The sequence below is a fragment of the Hippocampus guttulatus genome, chromosome 6 (assembly GCF_054856545.1).
Source record: "Hippocampus guttulatus isolate MCC_2025c chromosome 6, RoL_Hgut_1.0, whole genome shotgun sequence".
NCBI classification, from domain to species: Eukaryota; Metazoa; Chordata; class Actinopteri; order Syngnathiformes; family Syngnathidae; genus Hippocampus; species Hippocampus guttulatus.
The window spans coordinates 13,666,863-13,692,208 of NC_141266.1; the positions used below are offsets into that span (position 1 = coordinate 13,666,863).

A 25,346-nucleotide genomic window follows, 5' to 3' on the forward strand; every position below is an offset into this window, starting at 1 on the left:
GTGTTTGCTTTCAAAACTTAGCTTGTAGCAGACGTGTGCACATTTTCAGCATGACGTCTCTGATCCACTGGTGAAAGGACACTTTGATCCTCTCCTCTTACATCTATAACTGCTTCAGACAACAAAGTGTATGCAGAAAAGTAGTGAAGATTGCACGACATTCTGTGTCCTATGTGTTGTGTTGTGTTATTTTTGTTATTTTGACTTCAAAATGGCGCCGCGAGAGTGGCTGCCTTTCCAGCCGCTCCTATATTTTGTTGTTCTACTTCTTCCTTTCATAACTTTGCTGCTGTGAATTGGGAATTTCTCCATTGCGAGACTAATAAAGGTTTTCTTATCTTATCTTAAAGTACAGACACCTGAAAGGTCTAGTTAAGTAAAGTTAAAAAGTATTTGAACTTTGCAATTTCTTACCATTGGTGAATGCCCATTAAGTTACCTGTGAAGAAGACCTTTTGTTTTGGCAGTGGTCACATCTGTTTACAACCGTGACACTGGAGCTGTAACAAGGAATAATATGCGGTTAGACGATACTTTAGTGAAGGGAAAAAAAACAGCCAGGGGCATTTCCCTGATAATTATGCACATATGACCACTCGAGACAAGACATTTGATTGATACTGTGAATAGCCCTTTGTCAACTTTGCAAGCTCCCTTTGCCCAGTCAAGCCATGCACTGTCAAACAAAGACAATCGAGTCAGGTCAGAGTCTTTCATTAAAGGGCAAAGGCCTGCGGGAGTAGAACAAGATGCCGTCAATAAAAAGCCTCATTTGCAATTCTGACTCCTCACAGTGGCTGCTGGACACCGACGTCAACCATGAGGCTGTGAGTTTTCATATATTAATGTTCTATTTCTGGCAGAACACGGCATTGAAAGGCACTTTCACAAACACTTTGAACTCTCACTATTTTCAGTGTCATATCTTGGCTGATGCTCCTTCCGCTTGCTACAGCAGCTCCAATCAGAGGTGAGTCAATTTGAGCATACAAGAAAGAGTTGTTCTTCTGCTATCTTGCAACTACAGGAACTGTTTCTTGTGTGTGTTTATTATTGTTTTTTTTTTTGTAGCTCGAAGAGAAAATGTGGTAACCTTTTTGAATGGTGAGAATATTCATGCCAGATTTTCACCGTATAACAGTTATTGTTATCGTCTTCCTTTTATTTTATTTCACAGTATTTAGTATTATTCAGTATTTTGAATCGCCAGAACACAGTTAACGCTAAACATCAAATGTTCATCGCTGCTGTTGTAGATGCGCTCAGCAAACCCACGAGAAAGACCGTACCTGCAATTGACACAGGTGTGTAACGCCGTGAGTAATCAACAGATGATTAGAATAAGGACAAATAATAACCGATGATAAGTCAGTCAAAAGAATTACACACATTGAGCAAAATCAAAACAGTATCGGCTTTATTATTTTTTGTTATGCCTGTGACATGATGGAACATGAGTTCTTTTTTTTTTTAATTATGAGGATATAAATCATCTGCTTTTGCAGCGCACAGAAACCCTCCAAGTGAAACAGAGAAAGAACAAGATTCTGAACAAGATTCTGCAGGTATTGTAATACATAAAAAAGCAGGTATAGAGTAAATTTGTCCTCTTTACAGATCAGTAGGAAGGTAATATTGAAAAAAAGTACACCATCATTCAACTTTACTTTTTTTTTGCAACATTTATTCACAGATCTTTCCGAGGATCAGTCTTTTGAGAGTGCCAACCAAGATACAATTGCAGGTGACGGTGTGTGGTAACAATTTTTTAAATACATGAGAAATGTTCAAAACAGTGTTCTACTCTGGATTAAGTTGTAACAATTATTAATATTGCAGAACCCGCAGAATCTGATTCAAGCCTTGGAGGGGAAAGCAAAGGTAGGAGTTTTCATAATAATTAAATAGTTATAAAGTATACAAATTATAATTTAACTCAAATTGGAAACTTCCCTTGGGAATGGAATTAACAAGGACATTCTAATATGTGTATTATTCAAAATTGCAAATTAATCTATAGTAATAAACATCCATCCATCCATTTTCTAATCCACTTATCCTCACAAGGGTCGCGGGTGTGCAGGAGGCTATCCCAGCAGTCTTCGGGCAATAGGCGGGTTGCACCCTGAACTGTTTCCCAATCAATGGCAGGGCACACACAGACGAACAACCATTCTCGCTCACTATCACACCTACGGAAAATTTAAAGCGTTCCATTAGCCTGCCATTCATGTTTTTGGAATGTGGGAGGAAACCGGAGTACCCCTAGAAAACCCACACAGGCACGGGGAGAACATGCAAATTCCACACAGGAAGGCCAGAGCCCAGATTCGAACCCTTAATCTTTGTATTGTGAGGTGGATGTGCAAACAATGAACATAAATGAAATAAATAAACATGGGAAAGTGAACTTAAAGATTCACCAAAAGTCTTTGTAATACAACCAAATTAATTAACATAATTGAGTTCGTAGATGTGGTCTGATATGAAACTGTTACTACAATTAAAAGAAAAAAATCAACTGCAAATCATTGAGTGTCTAAGATTACCGGTACTGGGAAGTTTCCAATAGTATACAAGGAATTGTCTCAGTTGAGATACAATCATTATTATTGTGGTGTCGTTTCTACCTCGAGGGCTGGAAATCAATATTTTATCAATGCTTCCAAAGATCTTGACAGTGATGAGACTCCTCGAACAAAGGAAGAAGCTGAAGCTTCACCTGGCAGGCAAATGGGAGCAATGCCTGTGAGCAGGAGACGAGCTCAAGATCAACAAAGTGGAGAAGACGCCGATTTGAACAATGAGGAGGAAGTTACTGATTGTGTGAACGTGCAGAGCATGGTGTCTGTCCAAGGCAGCAGTTTCCAGAGGAAAGAATCTGCTGAAGGAGCCCACTCGTTGGGCACAAGCAGAGAACTGGCGGAGCGGCGCAGTTTGGAGATGAGACCTGCTGCGGTCGTCCAAGAAATAGACGATGACGGTGAGTTTAAATGCCATGGAAGACAATAGTGTGAAGAGTCTGAGTACTTTAACTCAATATTCCCTCGGAAACAAGAGAATTTGTCAATTCTGAAACAGCCATTCGATAAGTCGGTGTGCATTCTGACTACATCTAAGTCCTTGACATATTTTTAAATGTAACCTCTTGCCGTTTCATTGCGTAAAAGTTGCTTGTTAATTAACATTTGTGAATGCAGTGCTGAGTCTAATTGTTCCTATATTTTGTTGACTCAGCCGCACCCGCCGGTTGACTCACAGTCAGTGAATCAGCTGATTCCAAATGTTACCTACATTTAGATTTGTACTTCTTTGGAGCTTTTCAAGTCACCAGGAGAGGAAAAAAAATCAAGTTCAATGGAACATTTAATTTAAAATTGCGAATCACAAATAATACAGTGAAATTGTACATGTACATTTATGCAGAGATTTTCTGAAATATCCTATTCAGGTTCAGTGATGCAGGAAGTCGGAGCCTCTCCCAGCTGAGTTGGACAAAAGGCAGACGACAACCTGGACTGGTTGCCAGCCAATCACAGGGCACATCTGGAGACAGACAAGCATTCACGCTCACATTCACACGGTCACGCAGCGGGAACTGAACTGCAGGCGGCCGAGTGAACTAAAGTTGATGACTTTTGATGGCTTATTTTCCTTCAAAAATTGGTTTGGGCGATTTTTCTTTATCTTAATAACTTGTGCGACAGTAGTCTTTAAAAAGGTGTACAAATTTGGTCGTAGTACAAAGCTGGACAAAATGAACTTTTGATTCCTTCCTGTTTTGCCTACAAATGTCATGTATTCAAAAGTGTAAGCAAAGAGAACAGTTTTGATGATTATTTTTTTTTTACCTTGATACTCAATATGTTTTCAGTAATCTTTAATAAAATGCAACTTGCCTGAAAAATAAAAGCATAAGGGACAAAATGGTGCAAACCTTTCATTTAGTGTCTGTCTTTAGTTACTTAATTATGATACAATGAAATAATTTAGGTGGCACGCTGGCCGACTGGTTAGCACGCCCACCGCACAGTGTAGAGGTGAAGGGTTCGATTCCGGCTCCGGCCATCCTGTGTGGCATTAGCATGGTCTCCCCGTGCCTGCGTGGGTTTTCTCCGGGTACTCCGACTTCCTCGCACATTCGAAAAACATACGTGGCAGGTTAATGTAACACTCTAAATTGTCTCTAGGTGTGATTGTGAACATGAATGCTTGTTTGTTTATGTGTGCCCTGCAATTGGCTGGCAACCGCCCAAAGACAGCTGGCATAGGCTCCAGCACGCCCATGGACCTCATGAGGATAAGCAGATGAGAAAATGAATGGATGGATAATATTATTTGTTATGAATAATAATATAATAATAATAATAATAGATTTTATTTATGAACCTTAGTTGTAGCAAACATCATTTTATTCACGAGAGCAAAACAGGACATGAGAATTAGCAGTACACAATGGAACAATGCATAAAGTTAATGCAATGGAACATGGAACTGAAAAAGACCGGACTTCATTTCCTGAAGTCTTGAAGTTCACTGTACACATCTGATTGAATTCCATGCAACTCCTACAAAATAAGAGCACATTAACATGCCATCCATTTATTTTCTTTTGTTTTAATCTAAAAGAAAATGAAATTAGAATTGATACCTGATAGCGAGATTCTGTTATCTCTTCTGGTTCTGGTTGTGCATGTATTTTTGCTGTTAGTCCATTAAAGATATGCAAATTAATAATTGATAGCAAAAAACAAACAAACAAACAAAAAAACGCATTTATAAGTCTAATGCTCACCATCCCGCTCTGTCCTTTTCTTGAGGAGGGTCAACAAGTAGAAAACAGAGCCCGCAATGAAGACGGTCAAGAAGATATCAGAGACAATAATGCCTATGACGGAATGCATGCTGATGAGATAACAAGAGCCACATTCTACCAAAGACACAAAGAAATAACTGAAACATCAAGCAAAACATCACTCTGACTCAAATAAAACCAATATACCTTGTCTTCCAGAGCCTGCAAGACATGTTCATGATCAGGTTATTGTACAAGTAGAGCACAGTTTAAGTATGTAGCACAGCACTTACCAAATAGTGAACTCGCAATACAAAAAGTGTCCTTCATGTTGTGCGTGGTCTCGTCCATAAAGATGTTGTCAATCAGAAGTGATTTTCCAGAGGAAGAGGATGAGGATGAGGCAGACTTAGTGAAGGGAAGCTTACGTGTGGACATGTGATTGTGTTTGGAGGAGGAGAAGGAGGGCGTCCATGAAGAGAAGTTAATATTTACAAAATTTGTTTCCTCACATATTGCAGGATCAGCATAACATTTCACTTATTTACTTTCTTTATTTGTTGCAATTAATGGAGACACAGATATAATAGCATCAGCAATAGAGGTATAGGCCTATAAACTGTAATGACAATATAGTCACAATATTCAGTCCTTTGGGCAGTCATGTTCCACAGAAACATTATGACTTCATTCTCATAAATTACAACTGCATTCTTTCATCGTTACAACTTCATTATTCACATTGTTAAAACCAAAATGACTTTATTTTTCTTTTCGATGGGTGCCAAAGATCCCTTAGTGAGTGATGTCTAACATAACAGTGATTTTTCTGATTTCAGGATGATTTTTTTTTTAAACCCCTCTGCCTGCTTATTTTTTGTTTGTTTTGTTTCTGGGTAAAAATAAAAAACAAAACTCGCCCAAAAACAGTCAGGTCTTGTTCAAGGTCCGCACATTCATATACACTTTGTGATCGTCTGTGAAGAGATGTCACATGGAGGGAAGGGGTCGGGGGAATAAATGAGTCAACATTACTGGAACACGTATGCGCGGGCGCGCGCGCGCGCACACACACACACACACACACACACGTTGTGCTATTGCCTTACTTTTTTCTCTGCGCTTGTGATTTTTGCTACTCTGATTGCTGGCACATCGGTAGGTGATGGTGACGATGATGAGGGTCAACAGCACATCTGCACTTATAATACCTGCCAGCATGCCAGGCTCAATCCTGTAGCATGAAACAGGGCTGTCTGGTGAGTAGACAACCCATAAGACATTGTGAGTGGGCGCAAAAGAGAAGGCTGGAAAAGTTGAATCAAGCCTGATCAGAGAGGTATTCATTTCACACCATGTTTACTGGGTGCAGTTTTGCTGTGTGGTTTAGAACTGCACTACATCATACTTGGAAATGTTTCTAATTTTTTGGCTTATTTCGAGAGAGGATAAATGACCATATATTAGAAACACAAATCATTGGGATGCAATCCAACAATATTACTACGATATTGTAATTTGATGTCACATTACTCCCCCATAAAAAAAGAAAACATTTTGAGTCCTGACCAGTAATGTACAAAAACAAAAAACACAACTCACAACTTGAGTGGCCCTATTTTTGTGGCCAGCGAGAATAATGTGCAGTCTAAATGTGCACACGGTTGGAGTTTTCCTTTTTTTGGAAATTTTATACACATTTGGAAATGGGCGTTTACACCATTGTGAGAGTGAACACAGCTCCCTTTCATGGCTAATCGAAGTGGTTCCCCTTTGAATTAATTGCAGGAGAGGGAGACGGTGGACAAGGCAGAAGCATAACGGGCTCGCTTAAGTCCATGCAAACGAATGTGTTTATAAGGAACTGCAGGGAGATCTCCACTTCCGGATGATAAGTGGGCACTTGAGGAACACGCCTTCCACTCCTGATCAAATGTCCTCACACACTCCCTCCCCGACCCGCTTACCCCACTAACATACCAGTTGTTCCACCATCAGGGGGTGCTTTTTAAACTACCATATATTAAAGATGTTGATAATAATAATAAAATACAGAAATCGTCAAACCAGCAAAGTCAAATTAAAACTTGAATAAAAGTAGAGGATGTATTTTTTTTTTTTACACAGAGTTTACAAACTACTTATATTGCAACAGTCTGGTACGTGACCCTTCAGTGCAGTCAACCCCTATCTTGTTATATGCATCAATATTCGAGAGGTTCATTATTACAGTACTGTACATGCGTTGTTGTGTGTAGATCATTGCAGAGGTGATTGTTGAAGGACTTTTTTTTTTGTCAAGAGCTGCATTCACACTTTTAGAGAAGGCACCCACACTCATTTGGAGCAAGTGCAAGCTATGTATGATAAATGCACGTGACTTATACTTATGTATAGGGGTTGTGAATTCAAGTTATCACACATGTGCGTGAAGTAAAAATTCCAACATGGCGATGTCATCTCTTGGGTTCAACAAGTTCTCGTAGGTGTCAATGAAATGTGTATGAATTAAAACAAAAACGTTACAGATCTTCAAATACTGTACTTATAGTATTTAAGTAAATTGTCCACCACTGACCGCACATTTGGGACACCTTGTATTTGACGGTGCAAGTGTAGCTAATGTTTTGGGTAGTGAGTGTCTTGCTGAGTTGTGTGCGCCCTCTCGAGTTAACTTACCTTTCTGTGCCACAGCCTGGTCTTTAACAGAGAAAAAGAAACACAACACATTCATCACACCTCTATGCTTGGAGTTTACCTTTTGACACTCATTATTTCCGTATTAGATTGTGGTTTTCCTTCCTGCACAAGAACAGCCAACTCGCAGATCAGAAATGTAGGTAATACTTACTGCAAAGTACGCAGAATAACAAGATAAATAATTTGTTGCATGCCATTGTCCCTGTGCTTCGCTATGGACTTTCTGAAAGACAAAATAATTAAGCAAATAAAATAGATAGATAGATAGATAGATAGATAGATAGATAGATAGAAATCTGAATAAATATATATATATATACACACACACACACACACACTGAATATAAATCAAACTCATTGTTGGACGTTCTCCTTCAGGACTTTCTGGTAGACAGCAGAATTCATTATCCCATCAATCACAGCAAGTTGTCCTGCTCCTGAGTTAGCAAAGCAACCCCAGACCATCACACTACCACGACGACCATGCTTCATTGTTGGCATAATGTTCTTTTTATCAAATGCTGTGCCATTTTTATCCCAGACGTAATAGGCCGCACATCTTCCAAAAATATAAATTTTTGACTCATCAGTCCACATATTTTTTCCCTAAAGGTCTTGAGGAGCATCAAGATGTCTTTTGGCAAATGTGAGACAGTCTTTGTGTTCTTTTTGGACAAGAGTGTTTTTCACCTGGGAACTCTACCATGTTTTTTGGACAGTATATTTCTTATGGTGTAGTCTTGAACATTGACTTGAATTGAGGCCAGCGAGGTCTGAGATTAAATTGGCATTTAGAAAATGCATTTTGTCTTTCCTTGGGTAGTCTCTATGTGATAATAAAATTGGTTTGATAAACTGAAAACTTTGTAGTGATAAATATGCAAAGAACACAGAAAAATCAGGTAGGGAGCAAATCCTATTTCACAGCACTACCTCTCTCTCTCTACATATACTGTATATATATATGCATGCCTATAGTTAACTGTGGAAAGCTTAAAATAGCATGATGAAGGTTCTTTCAGGCACGCTGACATTTCATGGACCATTACGCGCATGTATTCACTTTGCATTTTTTTTTTGTATATATGTACATGTATTATGCACACAAACAGCCGACAAACACTTTTCTATGGATATGCAAGGGGGAGTTTTTATGCTCTTACCTGCGGTAATGTGTGTGCCATCCAAGAACAAGAGATGATGCATATAACGAACTGCAGCTCTCGTTTTCACTCCTGCTCAAACGAAAGGTTCCCACCCCTTTTTTTGAGTTTCTTCAAGGCTGGTTCTCTCTTAACAGCGGAGGGCGCTGTCCATACAAGAATTCATATCTGTACTCGTACTGTCGTGTGTTACTGTGTTGCTTTTCTGTGTGTCCAACTACAAATACAAATTCTTGGGGGAAGGGGGGGGGGGGGGGGATAAGTCTCTATTCAAAGTAGATACTGATTCAACTCCTGTACTTAAGTAAAAGTAAAACTATGCAGCCTCTACTGCACAAAGGTAAAACATAATATTTTTTTTAAATGTCTCATCTCAACTTTTTTTTGGACAGAGAATTTTAGAGGCACCTGACAGGAATGCAGCACAGAGAGGTAAGGCGGGACGAGACCATGTTAATTTTTCAAAACAAATCAGAATCTTAAAATGAACTCTAAAATGCATAGTCAATCAGTGGAGGTAGGCAAGAATGGGAATCATGTGCTCCCTCTTCTGTATTCCACTTAAGAGCCGAACATATTGAACCAACAGACATTTCAGGGATGACTCGCTGACTCCAAAGGCAAGTGCATTAAGCCATCTGTGATGTGATGGAGTTATGGATTACTCTTTTAGAGTGCTGTTGTGCAGTGTCACCTTTGACAGCTGCATTTGGTAAAAAAAAAACAAAAAAACAGCTGGACTTAACTGCTGTCCCGCTGTACCGATCAAATTTAAAATAAATGTCCAATTTAAAACCTAGATGTTGATGAAGGTTTAATGTAGCACAGCTCTCAATGTATAAATAAATAAATTAATGATTATAAAAGTATTTTTTAAAAATTATGAAAAGTATTAAATGGTATGTGCAAAAAAAAACAAAAACAAACTAACTAAATAAAAAGTACAACAGTTCCAGGCATTCCTGTGTGGAGTTTGCATGTTCTCCCCGTGCCTGCATGGGTTTTCTCCGGGCACTCCGGTTTCCTCCCACATTTCAAAACCATGCATGGCAGGCTGATTGGACACTCTAAATTGTCCCTAGGTGTGAGTGTGAGCGCGGGTCGTTGTTTGTCTCTATGTGACCTGTGATTGGCTGGAAACCAGCTCAGGGTGTCCCCCGCCTACTGCCCAAAGACAGCTGGGATAAGTGGATCAGAAAATGGATGGATGGATGGATAAAGTATGTTTGAAGCCAGTGCACCAAAAGTGAATGAGTGTTGATCAGCACTGCCCGGCAGCAATGCTTGCCTTACACCACAGGCGAGTGAGTCACAACTGACATAGATTAAAAAAAAATAAAAAAAACATGACTCAAACTCTAACTCCTGATGCCATTCCAATGACTATACTTGTTCATGGTCAGCGCTTTAAATCCCCCAGCATGTGGAAATGCCCCTTGCAGATGAGAAAAAAGTCTACTTGGCACTCAGCCAATTCATATGATATAATGTCGACATTCCGTGTTAGTGTGATGTAGTAGAGACATATGGGCATTGGACAGTCTGTGAGCGTATGCGCCAAGTATGTCTCCCGCACACCCTGCACACCACAACCTCCGAAACCCCCTCCTCCCGTAACTCCACCCCCTCCAGTAGTACTTAGTGTGTGATGTGTAGCAAACCCTTGAACCCATGGCATCTCTAAAGCCATTTTATAACCAAAAACGCAATTTTACAACCAAAAACATACCACTTCCAGTAAGGATAGAGCAGTAAATTAATTGTTCCCCATCAAATATTTCAGTTATATTTCATTTTTAAGTAAAATCCATCGATTCACCAATCCATTTTCTAATCTGCTGATCCTCAGAGGTGTTGCAGGGATGCTGGAGCCTATCCTAGCTGTCTTTTGGGCAGTAGGTGGGGTACACCCTCAACTAGTTGCCAACTAATCGCAGTAAGTACAGAGCATTTGTATGTAATCAATTAGAACAGCCCCCCCCCCCCAATTTAACATTTTCGATTCACCTTTATCTGGATTACATTTGAAGTGAATTATTATTTAAGTGCTCCCCCCCCCCCCCCATTTTACTGTGGCACATTGCTAATAAGATCAAACTGCACGTTATTGTGTAAATTAGAAGCCTATCCAGGGCACTACCACTACTGCCCGCAAGATGCTATAAGTGAGCCACTAAAATAATGTGGCCCACAGCATCAAACGCTGCAGCTTGGGTTGGCTGGACACGCCCATTCCTCAGCCATTTGACACAAGGTTCCTTTAAAAAAACTTTTAATCAATCTGACTCTGAGCTTCTCAGCGTCCTCAAAGCACTGCGTTTTAAAACGTGAAACACGGAATTTATAACAAACCCACTTTAACAACTTGGCACATTTGCATAGAAAAAAATGTGTTTTGACGTTTGATGAACTTACATATTTCTCATGAACACAATTCTAAAAAATAAAAACAAAACAAAACATCTACTTAGACTTGCATTATCACTTTACTGTAGTCTGAAATTCGTTTTTCATTTTGTTACCGTTAGATTACTGGTCTTAATTTTATAAATCTATGTATCATTTGATTAGTTTTTTCAAGATGGCCTGGAGAGGTTTCTTTTCTTTTTTTCTTCTTCCTCCTTTAACAATGATCAAATTAAATCAAATGTACAGGAGAATAATTTTCTCTGTGTGTGTTGAAAATGGAGTGAAAAATAGTGATGAAAATAAAAGCAATAATAATATCAAGAACAAGAACACCATCTTCAACAACAACAATACTAGTCACTCTTCTTCTTCTTCTTATTGAGATATCAAAATCGTACTCCAGAGATCAAATTTGTGTTCATGAAATTACAAAATACACGAAGCTTTTGTGCTATGCATCATTTGTTTCATTCTGTACACTTTCTAATGCCAGATTTTTTTATTTTTATATCTCAAGTTAGTATTTGTATCATCATTATCTGGCAGCCTTGTTTATGCCATTCAATTATTTGAAGTTATTTTACCGTGTGAAAAGGACATTTTAGCATTTAGCAAGATATATATATATATTTCATTGATTATTGTTAACACCAGTATGCGTCTAGCCTACGATTAAGTCATTGTGTTTTGCTCTTTGTAGTACATTACAATGTTTATTTTTATAGACGTTATTAATGCAACATGAATGCTGTACTTTATCAGGGGAAAAAAATTAAAAATGATGATGATGATGATGTCATTCATATCATTCATTACAGTCGTCTTAGTTCAGAATGTATATTATATTTTGAGAGTGAGAGTGAGAAGTACATACACAAGCGCACGTACAGACACAAGCGTGCGCACACACACACACACACAAATGGGCGTGGATAACACACGCACACACGTGTGTGGGCGGTGGGGTTGGGCGGTGTATTCAGTGTGTACAAGCAGTGTTGAGTAGTCAACAACAAGGCAGACAGACTGAAGACAAGCACGCGTCACACATCTGCACACCGGTCAGGCTGTTGGTCATTCCCTCTCAAACCAACCAAGACCAAGACCAAAGAGACATGCACTTTGATAAAGGTGAGTCCATTTCAATCACTTTTTCCATTCATGTTCTGCCATGAATGGACATCTAACATGTCATTCCCACCCAGTGATTATTGATGTTACTTTGAATCTTTAACTCATGACTTCACTTACTTACTCATAGCTTTAAATACTGATTCTGGATTTTAATTGACATTTTCCAACAATTTCTATAAAGTATGTTTAAGCAATGTAGTTAATGTGTACACTCGGCCTAGATAGTCCTTGTGTGTTTGCATGTGCTGCCGGTGTTTGCCTGAACAACAGAGATTCTCTGTCTTTTTTTAAATACATATTTCCATGCTCTCTGATTCTGTTTGACCACAAAATGAGGAAATTGGCACAGTGCTGCTTGTTTCTGTCTGTCTCTTTCTTTCTTTCTTTCGTTCGTTCTGTGAGGAGGGAGCACAGAAGAGAAAGGTCGTTGGAAACCCCGTCTTTCCTCCCACGCACATGACTCAGTGTCCAGGGCTTTCCACGTACCGTATTTGAATATAGCAAAGGGCAACCCAAGACTAACCCAAGGATCACGCTCCGAGTCCCAATTATATGGACAAAACAAATCGTGACAACTGGCTCTTACATCAACTGTCGAGCCGTACGGCCATCCCATAAACAATTGTACAAAAATATTTTGCTACAACATTAAGATTCAAAGTGAGTTAAGGGGTCTATCGCAATCGCTCATTACTTAATTAATTATGTAAGTATTTGCCCTGTGATTGACTTGTGACCACTGTAGTCTGCGTTTGTCTTTTTGCCAAAGTCAGCTGGGATAAGCTCTTGCTCCCCGCGACACTAAAGAGGATAAGGAGCATAAAAAATGTGATGGCTGGATGTCTCAGTACTTGTGCTCACATTGTGTATGACACCCCAACCGACTTCTCTGAGCTGCTCCGGACCGTAATAGGTTAACTCTTGATATTTCACTTTGTTTTGTTTTCTATCCTGTGACCTGTTGACATTTCCACGTAAACATCAAATGTCTCACAGTGTGTAATGTGTAGTAGTACATCAACTCAAGCATGAAACTCATTAGTCATTTCAATTGACCTTTAGGGGGCATATAACACAACCCCACAAGGACCTATTGTTGTAAATTTGGAGCTAGAAGCAGCAACTGATTTAACAAATTATTCACTGGTTTGATTTCCTTATAATATTTGAGGACACACTGAGAAAGAAAAGACAACAGTCACCATCAGTTGTTATGTGTACACATACTCACACTGATCTTTTTCAAAGCTTTTGATTGATTTTTTTTAATGGATGGATTTAATTCTTTTTTTTTTTCGAATCCACACATGGTCAAAATTGCACGAACAGGTTCAAATACATAAATTCTGAAAAGGAGGTATTTCCAGAAATGGTGCTGAAGGCACGGTCTTATATATGAATGGACGAACAATGCCACTTACTTGCTGTCGGGGAAGAGAAGACACCAGCGCCTCTATAGTATTACATTGCCACTCACTCAGCCCACCCAACTTAAATAGAATTATTTCTGTGCGACACAGTCTTTGCGGCAAAAATGCTACCATGTATGGAATTTGGTTGGACCACTAAATCTGGAAGGAGCACTACATGCACATTTCATCTGTAAGAATGCAATTTAAAATGCTCTCTTACAAGGCATATCTGAGTGCTACTCAAAGATTTGTCCAACTCCATATCATGTCAGCACCATCAACAATGAAACGAAAGGGTTGCGGTGGACTGGCACGTTCACGATATCGTATGGGAGGAAGGAATTCCAAACAATGAGTACAAGGCAGGGATCAGACCTTTTTTCATACAGAAAAAAAAAACCCCGAAAACACAAAACCCCTTTGACATCTAAAATGAAGGTCGTATTTATTTTACTTTTTTCCATTTCAGCTGCAAACACCACCTGGAGGGTGCGATATGTCAGCGCCTCCGCCATATTGGATGCGACCATGATATTAGCCACAAAATGTACAAAATGTACCTGCAAAATGGTGTTGGAATGGCTTAAGACATTCGAAAGTAGTGGTTTATTTTCTACATCACATGAGTTCAGACTGTGTGTAAAACGGTTGATACACCTCCAAGTAAAAGGCATCTTCACAGTTTCATCAATGTATGATTCAGCACTCAAGGCAAGGTCTAGGTATACAGGTATGTGCTGTAAATGGCGTCTATGGTAATAATTACTCACGCTCGGCAGCATTCAGGCTGTTGACTGCATGTGGCAGTGCTTGTTGTCAAATAGAATACGTACAAGTGTCAGGTTTTGCATGATGGTAGGTAGAAGACCCCAAAAAGCAAGGAGGCAGAAGGAGCAGGGTGGACTGAGTAAATTATATGAATAAAAAATACAAACAGCAGTACACTGGAAAAAAAAACCTAACTGAAGTACTCAAACAAAGTCCTGAAAAATCACAAGAAACCGAAGTAGCAAAAAAATAAAAATAAAATGACAGAAAACAAAACGTGACGTGGGGTGGGGGGGGGGGCACACAGATACACACGATGATCCAACAAAGATTGATAGAACTCACGAGACAACAAGAAACACTTGGACAAGACACAAAGGTTTGAGGGAGCCGACTGGTTAACACAAGGGATGACAAGAACAGGTGGAGACAAAACCAAATGTAATCTAAACAAAAACATAACAACAAGTAGCTAAGGGATCATCAAAAATATGGAGCAAAAAAAGCACTCTCGTGGAATAATAACAACCTCAGCGGACAAGTGAATGTGACAATGCTTTGACGTCTAACTGTGTGTGGTTTCACAGTCAGGAAGATGTGGTTTGTGTTTCCGCGAGTGAAACACAGGAAGATACCATAGAAAAGATATAGGCAATCCCATGGTGAAGGTTTTCTGTTAAACCTCACATGTCTTCCAAATGGAGCCTGTGTGTCAGATCATGCAGTGGAAACCTTTGTTCTGTAATGTGTGACTTTTTCCTCTTGTACTCACCTGTCAAAGGAAAAAACAACCAGAGCACAACATAGATCAATAGGTAGATCAATGATATGAGTAGAGCTCTACATAGAGCTATGTAAGATTCAAACCCGGAACCTCAGAACTGTGAGACATACTGGGCATGCAAACCAGTACTTTTCTGCCTGCTCTTTGACACGACAATAGAAGTGGAAGTGGAAGTAAATTCAGCATGTTAACGGTTGTTGCCACACAGCGCCAAAGGAGAAGCCATGCTACACTCTGCCCACAGTGAAAAAACTATTGGAACAGAAGAGGAAGCGAGAGACGTCCTCGTTCTACCCTCCAAACACAACTGGTCTCGCTGGTCACAGCATGCTGACTGTAAGAAAAACAACTCACAGTATCTTAGCAGTTCGTAGTCCAGTATTGTGTACCGTCTTACATGAGATGCCTTTTTTCCTATAATTCCTCTCACAGCACCTGCAGACTCCAGAACAACTGACCTGCGCAGGTAAGACTTTGATAATTCCCGTATAAGAATATCCCAAATATCTCAGAAACAATGACCTCATTGTCTGGGATTCTATGTGAACGTATTTGTGAAACACCTATATTCAGTGTACCATTTGTGGAAATTTCCTGAACCAAGGCAGAAAAGAAAGCCAAGAAAAAGCCTCATCATCTGCTCTAAGGAAACCTTTACTATCAACTGTAAAAAGTGTTTTAAAACTTTATAATCAAGTTGGAGTTCACCTTCACAATTAAATTAGATCCAACTAGAGCAGTGACTCCCAACCAGTGTGCCATGGCACATGAGTGTGCCGTGAGAGATCATTGGGTGTGCTGCAGTAAATAATCTGCTAATTCTCTCCACAAAACACAAATTTATTCCGTTTTCTATGCGTGGAGTGCGAAATGATTCAAGTACAGTTCAAAATGGGAGTGGGAGGATTCTATGTGGATCGATTCTGTGGGATTACGACTCAATTCAATATGGTACGGCTCAGTTGGAGAGGGGTATGATGCAATGACTTGTTTGTTGTCAATTTACATACATTTAAATGAACCTGTCAGTTCTACATATGTGGCATTTCCTTATATATATATATATATATATCCAATTAAAGATGATTCAATATGCATCTGGGTATATTTTAAAGTGGAACGATTCAATGCACTTGCATCAATCAAAAAATGATTTCCCGATAAAAATTGTTTTTTTGCTCCACCCCTATTGTTGAAACGTGTGCATTGGCGCACTAAAGGTTGGGAAACACTGCACTAGAGATGACTTAGCAAACCTTTTGACAACATCAAATATAATAATGATCGTGATGATGACGATGTGCGTGGTGCCTGGAGTTGCCGAATGTAAGAGGTTTGGTCTACACATGTCATATTGCACACACTGAATAGCAAGCAAGTGGCCAAATGTTAAAGAGCATCAAGCCGTTGTGTCTACAATTACTGCACCGTACCTAGGCCTCTCTGTCTCTTATTCAGGCGCATCAAGCAACTATACAGACATGCCAGCTATGACATGTGATCAGTGGGCTCCAATGCAAGGGTCTGCTCCCTCTTATGACCCCACTCAACCTGGACCAAGCTTCCCTGTGGGCTATGAGGTCCCAATGGATTCAGATTTCAGCTCCCAGCAGCTTCAAGGATTTGTGTCACAGTCTTATGTGAGGAAAATTTCCTCTGAAGCTGGAGTCTATTGTGAAAGCATTTGCATGAATCATTTCAAGTCAACTTTGAGCCGGTGTTCTTTTGAGCAGGACTGTCTGATGGAAGCTGCAGATCAGGGCGCGGCTTCTACTTGGTCCCCTCTGGAACCAAGTCAGGCCCCTCATTCTACTTTTGGGTCTTGGATGGATACCAGCACACTAGAGAAGGCCAGAATGCTGATGAGAGACATGGACTACAGTAGAATCATTGGCCAGGATGAGGACGGAGACACGTGAGTGGTCATCTGTGTGTGTGTGCGTACATTTAACTTGGGATTTGAACTTTACCTTGAACATTTGGAGGACTGCTGTGTGTTTTGAAACACGGGAAATACTGTCTCAATTTAGGCAGTGATGCAAAGAAACAAAGTACTTGTCAAAATATGCTTGTTATTTTTTCAACCTCTGCAGATGACAACACAATGTAAAAAGATGTCAACATAGAAGTATAGTGATCCCATGCCACTTTGTACTTCAAGTTTTGTGGCTTCAGTATTTTGAGGGTGGTTTTTTTTTTTTGCGTATATTCATTTAAAAATATCCATCCATCCATTTTCTGATCCGCTTATCCTGAGAAGGGTTGCGGGGTAATTAAAAAAAATAATAATAATACTGCCATAATGGTGCACATATAGCTGGAAAATGTGTTGTTTCGTGTTGATGTGGCTTTTTATGTGTTGTAATTTTTTTTTTTTGAGCAATAACTTTTTTTGATTAGTTAAGCTGCGCTCCATCCCCTTGCCGCACTCTGGAGCAATGTGCCCCAACTGTGTGAGAACGTGTCATCCCGCTCCTCAGAGATGGCACCATCATTAGGGACACATTGCTGTGCGGCAATGGGAGGGAGCATAGGGGTGGTTCGTAGCCTTGACATGATCAGCTCAGGCGATGACAGCCCAAACTATAAGCTTGTTTAGAGTTTTTTTCTTCACTTGAAAAAGACCATTGTCTGACTAAAAAAACTAACAAAAAAAAAAACCTTCAACCTATTTCAACTAATCAGAAGACAAGATGAATGTCATCGTGCGACCCATCACTTTGCTTTTCTCCAATTTAAAAACCTCAGTGACACCGTCGGTCACAAGCCAAGTGAGAGTCTCCTTTCGCCACCAACACGGGCCTCTTTCCCTCTCTCATGTGATGTGGCCAAAAAAAAAAAAAGTGTATAAAAACACAACCAATAACTTCTTCTACACAACCTACACATCAATGTGCACTGTTTTATGAATGACTCTTTATTACTATTTTGACACTCTGCTAAACTGTCTGAGTATGTTGACGTCTGGTAATCGTAGAAACAAAAACAAAAGTCAGTGAGTCATACATGGAATATAGCCACCTCTTACAGGAAGCAGGGCCAAATGAATGAGTTGAAAGGCTTCCCACACATTTACCGTCAATTGTCACAAATAAAAAGCCACTCCACAGAATAATTGGAATTTCCAAGTTTTGATTATTATATCGATTTGATTTCATATTTATGATGATAATGATGACTTATTAACGGCAGTACAGTGTACTAGTGTTTAGCCCGTCTGCCTCACAGTTCTGCGGTTCAGAGTTCAAATCTCAGCCACAGACTTCCTATATGACACTTGCACGTTCTCCCTGCGCTTGTGTGTGCGCTTCCTTCGCCAATCCAAAAACATATACTGTATGGACTGTATGTCTACTTGAATACTAACCAATTTGATTATCTAAACTAACCAGTCAGGGCTTCAAAAGTCAGTTGGGTTAAGCTCCAGCTCACCTACGACCCTCAACTGGACAGATGCTATAGACAACAGATAGGAAGATAATTTCATGAAAAAGTGTTTCTATTTTACAATTTTTTTAAAAATCAGAGTCGTGTTCAAAAACTTAGGTTATCCAGTATGTTTTTGCCTAATTTGTTTTTGGTTGGTTTGATTTGTCAGCATCCTGCATATCTACACTGCTAAGGGTCTCAGGGAGTGGGCCTTTGCTGCAGCAGAGAAGCTGAGGGATTTAGAGAAGCTTGATGCTAAGGAGCACAAAGGCAAAGTATGGAAAAAAAAAATCATTTTAATACATGGACATATACTTCACTTCTGAGCATGCGTGGATTATATAATTTCTTGATTTGTATTTACAGACTGCCTTACTGGTGGCGGTGACAGCAAACCAGCCAGACATTGTTGAAGATCTGTTGTCATTTGGAGCTGACATCAACGCTTGTGATGTCAAAGGACAAAGTGCTCTTCACCTGGCCGCTCACGATGGCTTACCGAGGATATTGCAGGTATGGGACTGAACCACTTTGGAGTGATACTGGGTGAAAAATATGTAGTGCACCAAATTGTTAGAAGTTGTTAGTTTTTATTGTTTATGAAAAATATATTTTCTTTAAGTCTCTGATGGTGTGGTGGTACACTCGCCTGATTTGTGAGCAGGCAGTGTGGGATCAGTTCCCACTCAGTGTGGATGTGGGTGTAAATGTTTGATAAATGATGTATGTAAAAATTTGTCTATATGTGCCCTGCAACTGACTGGTGTCCAGTTCAGGATGTAGTCTGCCTTTTGGCCGGAGTCAGCTGGGATAGGCTCCCGTGACCCTGCTCAAGATAAACTATGTTGAAAATGGATGGATGTTTGATTTATTACCCCAGCTACTACCCAAAGTGAGCTGGGATAGGGTATAGCACGCCCACAACCCTCGTGAGGATAAGCGGCTCACGATAATGAACAGATGTTTCTCTATTCTTACGAAGAAAAAGGAAAAACAAAGGATTCATTTTTTTGGAAGACAGGGGAAAAAATTGGAGATAATGTTTTTCAAAATTTCTGTGTAGATTCTTAGTCGTCCGGGCCAAGGTAATGCACAATAGTTTAATCGAGGCAACTGAACTATTCGTGTTTGTTGAAGACATTTCAACTTTAATCCAAAAAGGCTCTTCAGTTCTACATTTTTAGAGGGAGTCACCCTATTTATTCCTTCTGCCAAGTGAACATGAAAACAGCAAAACATAAAGCTACTAGAAGCATATTTGTAAGGGATCTAGTGCTTGCTGAGCTCCTATTTGTATACAATATCAATGAATTACATTTTATTTTCCAGATAATTCTGACCAACAGGCCCGCCGTCAACCTCGAGGCCAGAGACTTCGAAGGTAATGTCTCACCATATAAGAACACCATAGAATACATTCTCACAATTGTGTACAATACTAAATTTAATTATGCAATTGTAACACATCAAAAGAAATGAACCTCTGTACACAAAACATTTAATGACGTCGTCACCGGGCTAGTAAACATGCAGAACGCGAACCTGCCTAAACAGCTGACTTTGCGTTGCACATTTTGCCATCAATAAGTCAGATTCCTAGTTCAATAGTTGTTCAATGAATGTTTTACATCACACCTAAAAAGTTAAAGAAAGAAATACTTATTAGCGAACACAATTCTTGTTTTTCCCTTTTTACTGGATGTGATCTTTTTGTCCCTCATACTATCTACGTATGTAGCTGTTACTATTACGGACATTGACTTGTCATTTTTGTCCTAGGTATGACCCCCCTACACTGTGCAGCCATTTCTCATTGTGTCACCATGAAGGCTTTGCTTGCCTGCGAGATGGCGGATGCGAACCTGCAAGCCAAAGCTGCGGAGAAGCTCTCCTGTGTGCAGGTGCTTCTCAACGCGGGCGCCTCACCACTCAGCCAGGTGGAGTACAAACGTACCTCTGTTGCAATAGTGTTACACTATTTATTTATTTTTTTACATTTGCTGAATCAAATGTGATTTCATTTCATTTGAGGTTGTATTTGAAAATGACAGATTAGTTTATCAAACACTCAATTCATACAGTAATTCACGCAGTTAAATTAGAATACAGTGGAACCACAGAGTTCGAACATAATTTGTTCTTGTGAGGTGTTCAAAGTCTGATTTGTTCGACACCAGAAATAATGTAAATAAGTCTAGTTCGTTCCCAAACTCCAAATACAGGAAATTCCGATGTTAATGCCTATTGATTTAAAAACTTGTAATCCCTGGATTCAAACAATAAGAAATGCAGTTGAAATTGTCGATTTAGCCAAGATATAATGGTTAGCAATATTCGTAGCACACACACACACACACCATTTTTGTACTTACCAATTATCTCCTTCCTTAAATCCATTGCGGTTTGCATCACTTTCCCTTTTTCTTTGCTGCCGGTCGCAACTGCTGTCTTTCTTTAGGCCCATGGCTAAAAAAAGTTGTACTGGCAAAAAAACAACAACAATCTTGCAAATGTGATGAACCTGTTCACGCTATGACTGCCTGACTCAAAATAGCCAGTGGCTCGTCTCGGCCACTGTCCGATGTGCATTTGGCATCGCTCGGTTTCACTTGGCTACGTGCATTCAGCTTTTTTTATTCTGATGTTTTTGGAAGAGTCGCGAGTCGTTCGAATTCCGGGATATCTAATTTCTAACCTATCTAACGCAATGTTATTAATTTTTGAAAAGGCTTTTAATAGATGCATATGTATCTTTGTTTCTTCCAGTGAGTGTTGTATTAAAAAAGGGGAAATACCAAATCCAACCACAATGATGTCATCACTTTCATTTTCTTTCTAGTCATATTTACATGTCCCAGCACAACTTATTGTGATTTTGTTGTGCTCCCCCACCCTCCATCTCCCCACACCCCCGATCTCCAAATTGCAGGAAATCAAAAGCAGCAAGACAGTGTTGCATTTGGCTGTGAAGGAAGGGAATGTTGTTTTGCTTCGCTATCTGTTCAGCATCCCCATGCACAATGTAAAAGACTTTGTCAACATGAAAGTGAGTTTCCCGCGTTTGGTTTCATTGTGTAAAGTCGTTGCGTGGACAGTGTATCTCAAAGCCCAATGTCTGCTTCAAGGCACATGGCCACACGGCTTTGCACATGGCGGCCTGTCTCCATGGCAACCCCCGACAGGAGGAGATCCTGCGGCTCCTACTGAGTAGAGGAGCTGATCCTAGCATCCGCAATATGGAGAACGGCCTGCCGGCGCATCTTCTCCAGGGTGGCCCGGAAGGGGAGCAGGTGAGCTACATTCTTCATTATATTTTTTTCCATCTACATTTGACCATTTATTTAGAATTTATTTTTCCCTCCTTGGTGAATGACCTGGCCTATCTGTTTTAAAAATCAAATGTAGCCTCCAGTTCTACATACAGTGGCCTTAACTTGTCCACATTGGAATTTCATGTGCTCAAGCTACAAAATGTAGCACCTAATTGTGAACTGCAATGAAAATGACAAATCTGAAAAATACAAATGCATCCGCCTCCTTGCTCTGATACAGATTGCAGATGGATAGTTACTAGCACATGTCAACCTTCTGTTGCGTCCTTTGAGTATCGTATTAGAAAAAGGAACTGCCCAGATAAAATCCAACCCACTGATGTCATCTCTTTCATTTTCTTTCTTGTCTTCACTCTGTTTCCATGTTCATGTGATTTGGTTATGTTTTCACAAACACAAATGTATTTTATTGGGATTTTGTGTGAAAGACCAACACAACGTGACACATAATTGTGAAGTGGAAAGAAGATGATACATGCTTTCTGTGTATGTGTGTGTGCATGTGTGTGTGTGTGTGTGCATGTGTGTGGGTGTGTTTGCAAAAAAATGTGGCATTTTTTACTCTGAAACCCCAAAATAAAATCAATTGACGCAACTTGCCTTCAGAAGTCACCCAATCAGTGGGTTGTTAGAAAACAGATGTGAAAAAACAAGAAGCCAAAGTAATACACCAGCCAGATCAGGGATACATTTGTGGTGACCCTCAAAGCAAAAAAAAAGAGCTTTGCATGACTACAAAACATGGAAATCATTCAAATAAGCATTTGCATAATTCATGTCATTTGAATTATAAACCAGTTATTTTGTGATTTCCTCGTTTGTGAATACAGTACACAACAAAGGGATAAATAACAAAAACTTCGTTATTTATGTTATATATGACATCGGATCATTCTGTTGGTGTCACGCTCAAGGAAATGCCAAAATAAATTCTGTAAGGGGGCTAGAGAATTAATTTTTTGATTTAATCGCTTGATTTTCTGTTTTGATGCATTATTTTCAATTTTCGTAGTTTCATTGAAGTAATCGTTACTTTACGTTTTTTCAGAGGCGGTCAGGATCGCCTCTCGAGTCGAACGGAAGGAGTGTAGCTCTATCTAGTGGATGCATTGTAGATTGCGTTTTATAATCCAGTGTGTCAAAATATATGAAAATTTTTCTAAATAGGCCATTCATTGAAGGTGCGCCTCATAATCCAGTGTGCCCTTTAGTGCGGAAAATATGGGTAATTAATTAAAAAGCTGTATATGTAATATTTAAATATAAATAAAACATGTACCGCTAAATATCTATCCATTCATCCATTTGTGGGTTATTTTATTCCCAACAAAAAACATGACTAAATTTGATAAATCTTTACAGATAAATACATTTTAATTAACCAAATAGCTCAGTTAGTTCAACAATAATTATAATATACAGTATATTATATTCATAAAAGGTGGCCTTGAGCCTGTACTTTGCCCACTACTGATCTATCACATGATGATTTCAATAAAATGCATTTACTTTTGTGGTTGTAACATGACCAAATGAGGAAAGGTTCAAGATGTCGGGATACTTTTACAAGCCTCTGTGTCTTTCTTTCAGCTCAAACACTTGCTGAAGAAACGTAGCGCTTCGACTCGCCGACGTCTGGTGGCCCCACAGGACCAGGAATGATTGAAAGTCTTCTGTTAAGAAGGGAATTCTTTCCATTATATCAAGGAGTGAAAGTCTGATGGTAATTCACATTGGATTTTAACTCAGAAAACGATTCACCATTTAGCTGCTTTTCAAGAACAGCAAAAGTTGATATTTATGATGTTTCCATACTATTTTCTGTCGAGCGTTTGTACTTTTTTAATTTAAAAAAAATCATGCTGTTTGGAATATATTTAAAGAAAATCAGACTGAACATTTTTTTCCACATTTTGATTGAAGTCCTTGTCACCTGCCACAACGTCAGGCACGCATGCACAATCTAATGTCATCCAACAGAAGAGCTAAAATGCCAAATGCTAATGGAGTGCACTGCTTGATTCATCATTCATTTTGATCATACGATAGTCGGTCAAGACAATTGACTCACCCCAACGCTCACATTTTGTGGAAATTCAAGATTGTGTCTCAAATAAGCAAACCAAAATGAATCATTATTATCTTTGTAAAAGGCAGATTTTTGGGTGACATTAGATTGTGTTTAAGTGTCTCAGTTACAGGGTTAAAAATTGTGGCTTAGGTGAGAAAGTTGTCATTTTCCAGAAACTTTGATTTCCATGAAATCAACGGTCTGACCTGGAAGAGTCTTTCTCATGATGATCGCATTGACGATGGCTGCTGTTGCTGAATTCAATCAGCATATTTGCTTTTGTTGGCATTGCTCATGTTGAAAATGAGCTAACTGAAAGACTCGTTCCTGTTCTGTATGCATCATACTTGTGGATGTAACATGTTTACTGTGTAAAACTACATTGACTTGTGTTTGTTTCCTGTCTTAGAACCAAAGCATGACAAATTCACACATTAACAGTACAGTAGTCTACTCTGACTCAGAGTAGACTACTACCTAACTACATGGACTAAATGAGTCATAGGTGTTTGGATTGTTCTCGTGAGTCTTTACATAAATTAGCGGCGAGGGGAAATTGAGCCACTCACAGAAAAGTTGTAACAATGATGGCCTTTACTCTTTAGGAATCCACAACATTCACTTTCAACAACAAAAAATTCCTGACATTTTGATTGTCATGACCAGAGACCACCAAGAGGTGTCAAATTTGCTTTTGACTGTAATTTCAGTGAGAGAAATAAAGGTTGAGGTCTGTGACTCATGTGTTGTTTTGCGTGATATTTCAAATTACCCTGAGTATGTAGTTGTTGCTTTTTTGACAGACTTGTCCACCAACTTGGTTTACGGAACTGATTTTCAAAAAATGCACTGGAAGTGGCATAAATAGTGTGACACCTTCACCAAGCCTACCAAAAAAAAAAGATTACTTCTATCCTATTGGCTATTTTATATACGTTTGTGACTCGTTGATACATAAATACGCTTATTTTTGTTAATACATTTATTTCAAATGACTCTGTCATTAGGACTGTACTTACTTTACTGTATGTTGAGCAACTACCTGTTACCATCTTAGCTTCGCTAATGCTAAACGCGTATCCGGAACTTTCTGTGCTTCGTCTGCAGAAGTTTAAAAAAACAGTGGGGGGGGGGGGGGGGTTCTCCGAGGTTAATCCTATAGGAAGCCTCACTTGCCTTTCTGATGGGTGTTTTCCATCGCGGTGCTGTTCTCTGTCAAGCCGACCGGCTAGCAGCTGGTGGTTGATGCTAGCAACTTCTCCCCTAACGGGGGGTATGAGAAGGAACAAGTTAAGATAGCATTTTAGGACATTACAGAAGGCATGAATAGATTTTTTTTTTTTTTAGTA

At 39.4% G+C, this 25,346-nt stretch overlaps 4 protein-coding genes across 8 annotated transcripts; 2 read left to right on the plus strand and 2 right to left on the minus strand.

Moving 5' to 3' along the window:
- The first annotated feature begins 819 nt into the window (after positions 1-819).
- LOC147203599 (uncharacterized) lies at positions 820-3,574 on the plus strand. Its single transcript, XM_086114445.1, has 9 exons — positions 820-827; positions 918-970; positions 1,072-1,104; positions 1,257-1,304; positions 1,506-1,565; positions 1,694-1,750; positions 1,840-1,881; positions 2,672-2,983; positions 3,452-3,574. Exons 1-9 carry the CDS (start codon positions 820-822, stop codon positions 3,487-3,489), a joined length of 651 nt encoding a protein of 216 aa, XP_085970571.1. The 3' UTR covers positions 3,490-3,574.
- Positions 3,349-5,247, minus strand: tyrobp (transmembrane immune signaling adaptor TYROBP). 4 transcript variants are annotated; one of them, XR_015101271.1, is made up of 6 exons: positions 5,089-5,247; positions 5,003-5,017; positions 4,796-4,888; positions 4,652-4,704; positions 4,027-4,568; positions 3,349-3,546 (listed from the first exon to the last, which is right to left on the minus strand). XR_015101271.1 is itself a non-coding variant. In XM_086114447.1 (5 exons), the coding sequence occupies exons 1-5, from the start codon at positions 5,231-5,233 to the stop codon at positions 4,512-4,514; spliced, it is 363 nt and encodes a 120-aa protein (XP_085970573.1). In that variant the 5' UTR covers positions 5,234-5,247; the 3' UTR covers positions 3,349-4,511. The 4 variants fall into 4 exon arrangements, 3 of the variants coding, with proteins under 3 accessions (XP_085970573.1, XP_085970575.1, XP_085970574.1); XM_086114447.1 differs by having other exon boundaries at positions 3,349-4,568; XM_086114449.1 differs by having other exon boundaries at positions 3,349-4,568; positions 4,796-4,930.
- Positions 5,248-5,329: 82 nt separating this feature from the next.
- On the minus strand, positions 5,330-8,727 carry hcst (hematopoietic cell signal transducer). Its single transcript, XM_086114450.1, has 5 exons — positions 8,659-8,727; positions 7,647-7,718; positions 7,475-7,495; positions 5,905-6,051; positions 5,330-5,772 (listed from the first exon to the last, which is right to left on the minus strand). The coding sequence occupies exons 2-5, from the start codon at positions 7,690-7,692 to the stop codon at positions 5,726-5,728; spliced, it is 261 nt and encodes an 86-aa protein (XP_085970576.1). The 5' UTR covers positions 7,693-7,718; positions 8,659-8,727; the 3' UTR covers positions 5,330-5,725.
- A 3,337-nt stretch (positions 8,728-12,064) lies between these two features.
- nfkbid (nuclear factor of kappa light polypeptide gene enhancer in B-cells inhibitor, delta) lies at positions 12,065-24,735 on the plus strand. Of its 2 annotated transcripts, XM_086114709.1 has the most exons (12): positions 12,084-12,198; positions 15,374-15,501; positions 15,598-15,631; positions 16,624-16,805; positions 16,899-17,080; positions 18,764-18,869; positions 18,961-19,107; positions 19,924-19,975; positions 20,374-20,531; positions 21,524-21,640; positions 21,720-21,884; positions 23,517-24,735. In XM_086114709.1, exons 1-12 carry the CDS (start codon positions 12,183-12,185, stop codon positions 23,586-23,588), a joined length of 1,359 nt encoding a protein of 452 aa, XP_085970835.1. In that variant the 5' UTR covers positions 12,084-12,182; the 3' UTR covers positions 23,589-24,735. The 2 variants fall into 2 exon arrangements, with proteins under 2 accessions (XP_085970836.1, XP_085970835.1); XM_086114710.1 differs by having other exon boundaries at positions 12,065-12,198; positions 16,624-17,080.
- The last annotated feature ends 611 nt before the right edge of the window (positions 24,736-25,346 follow it).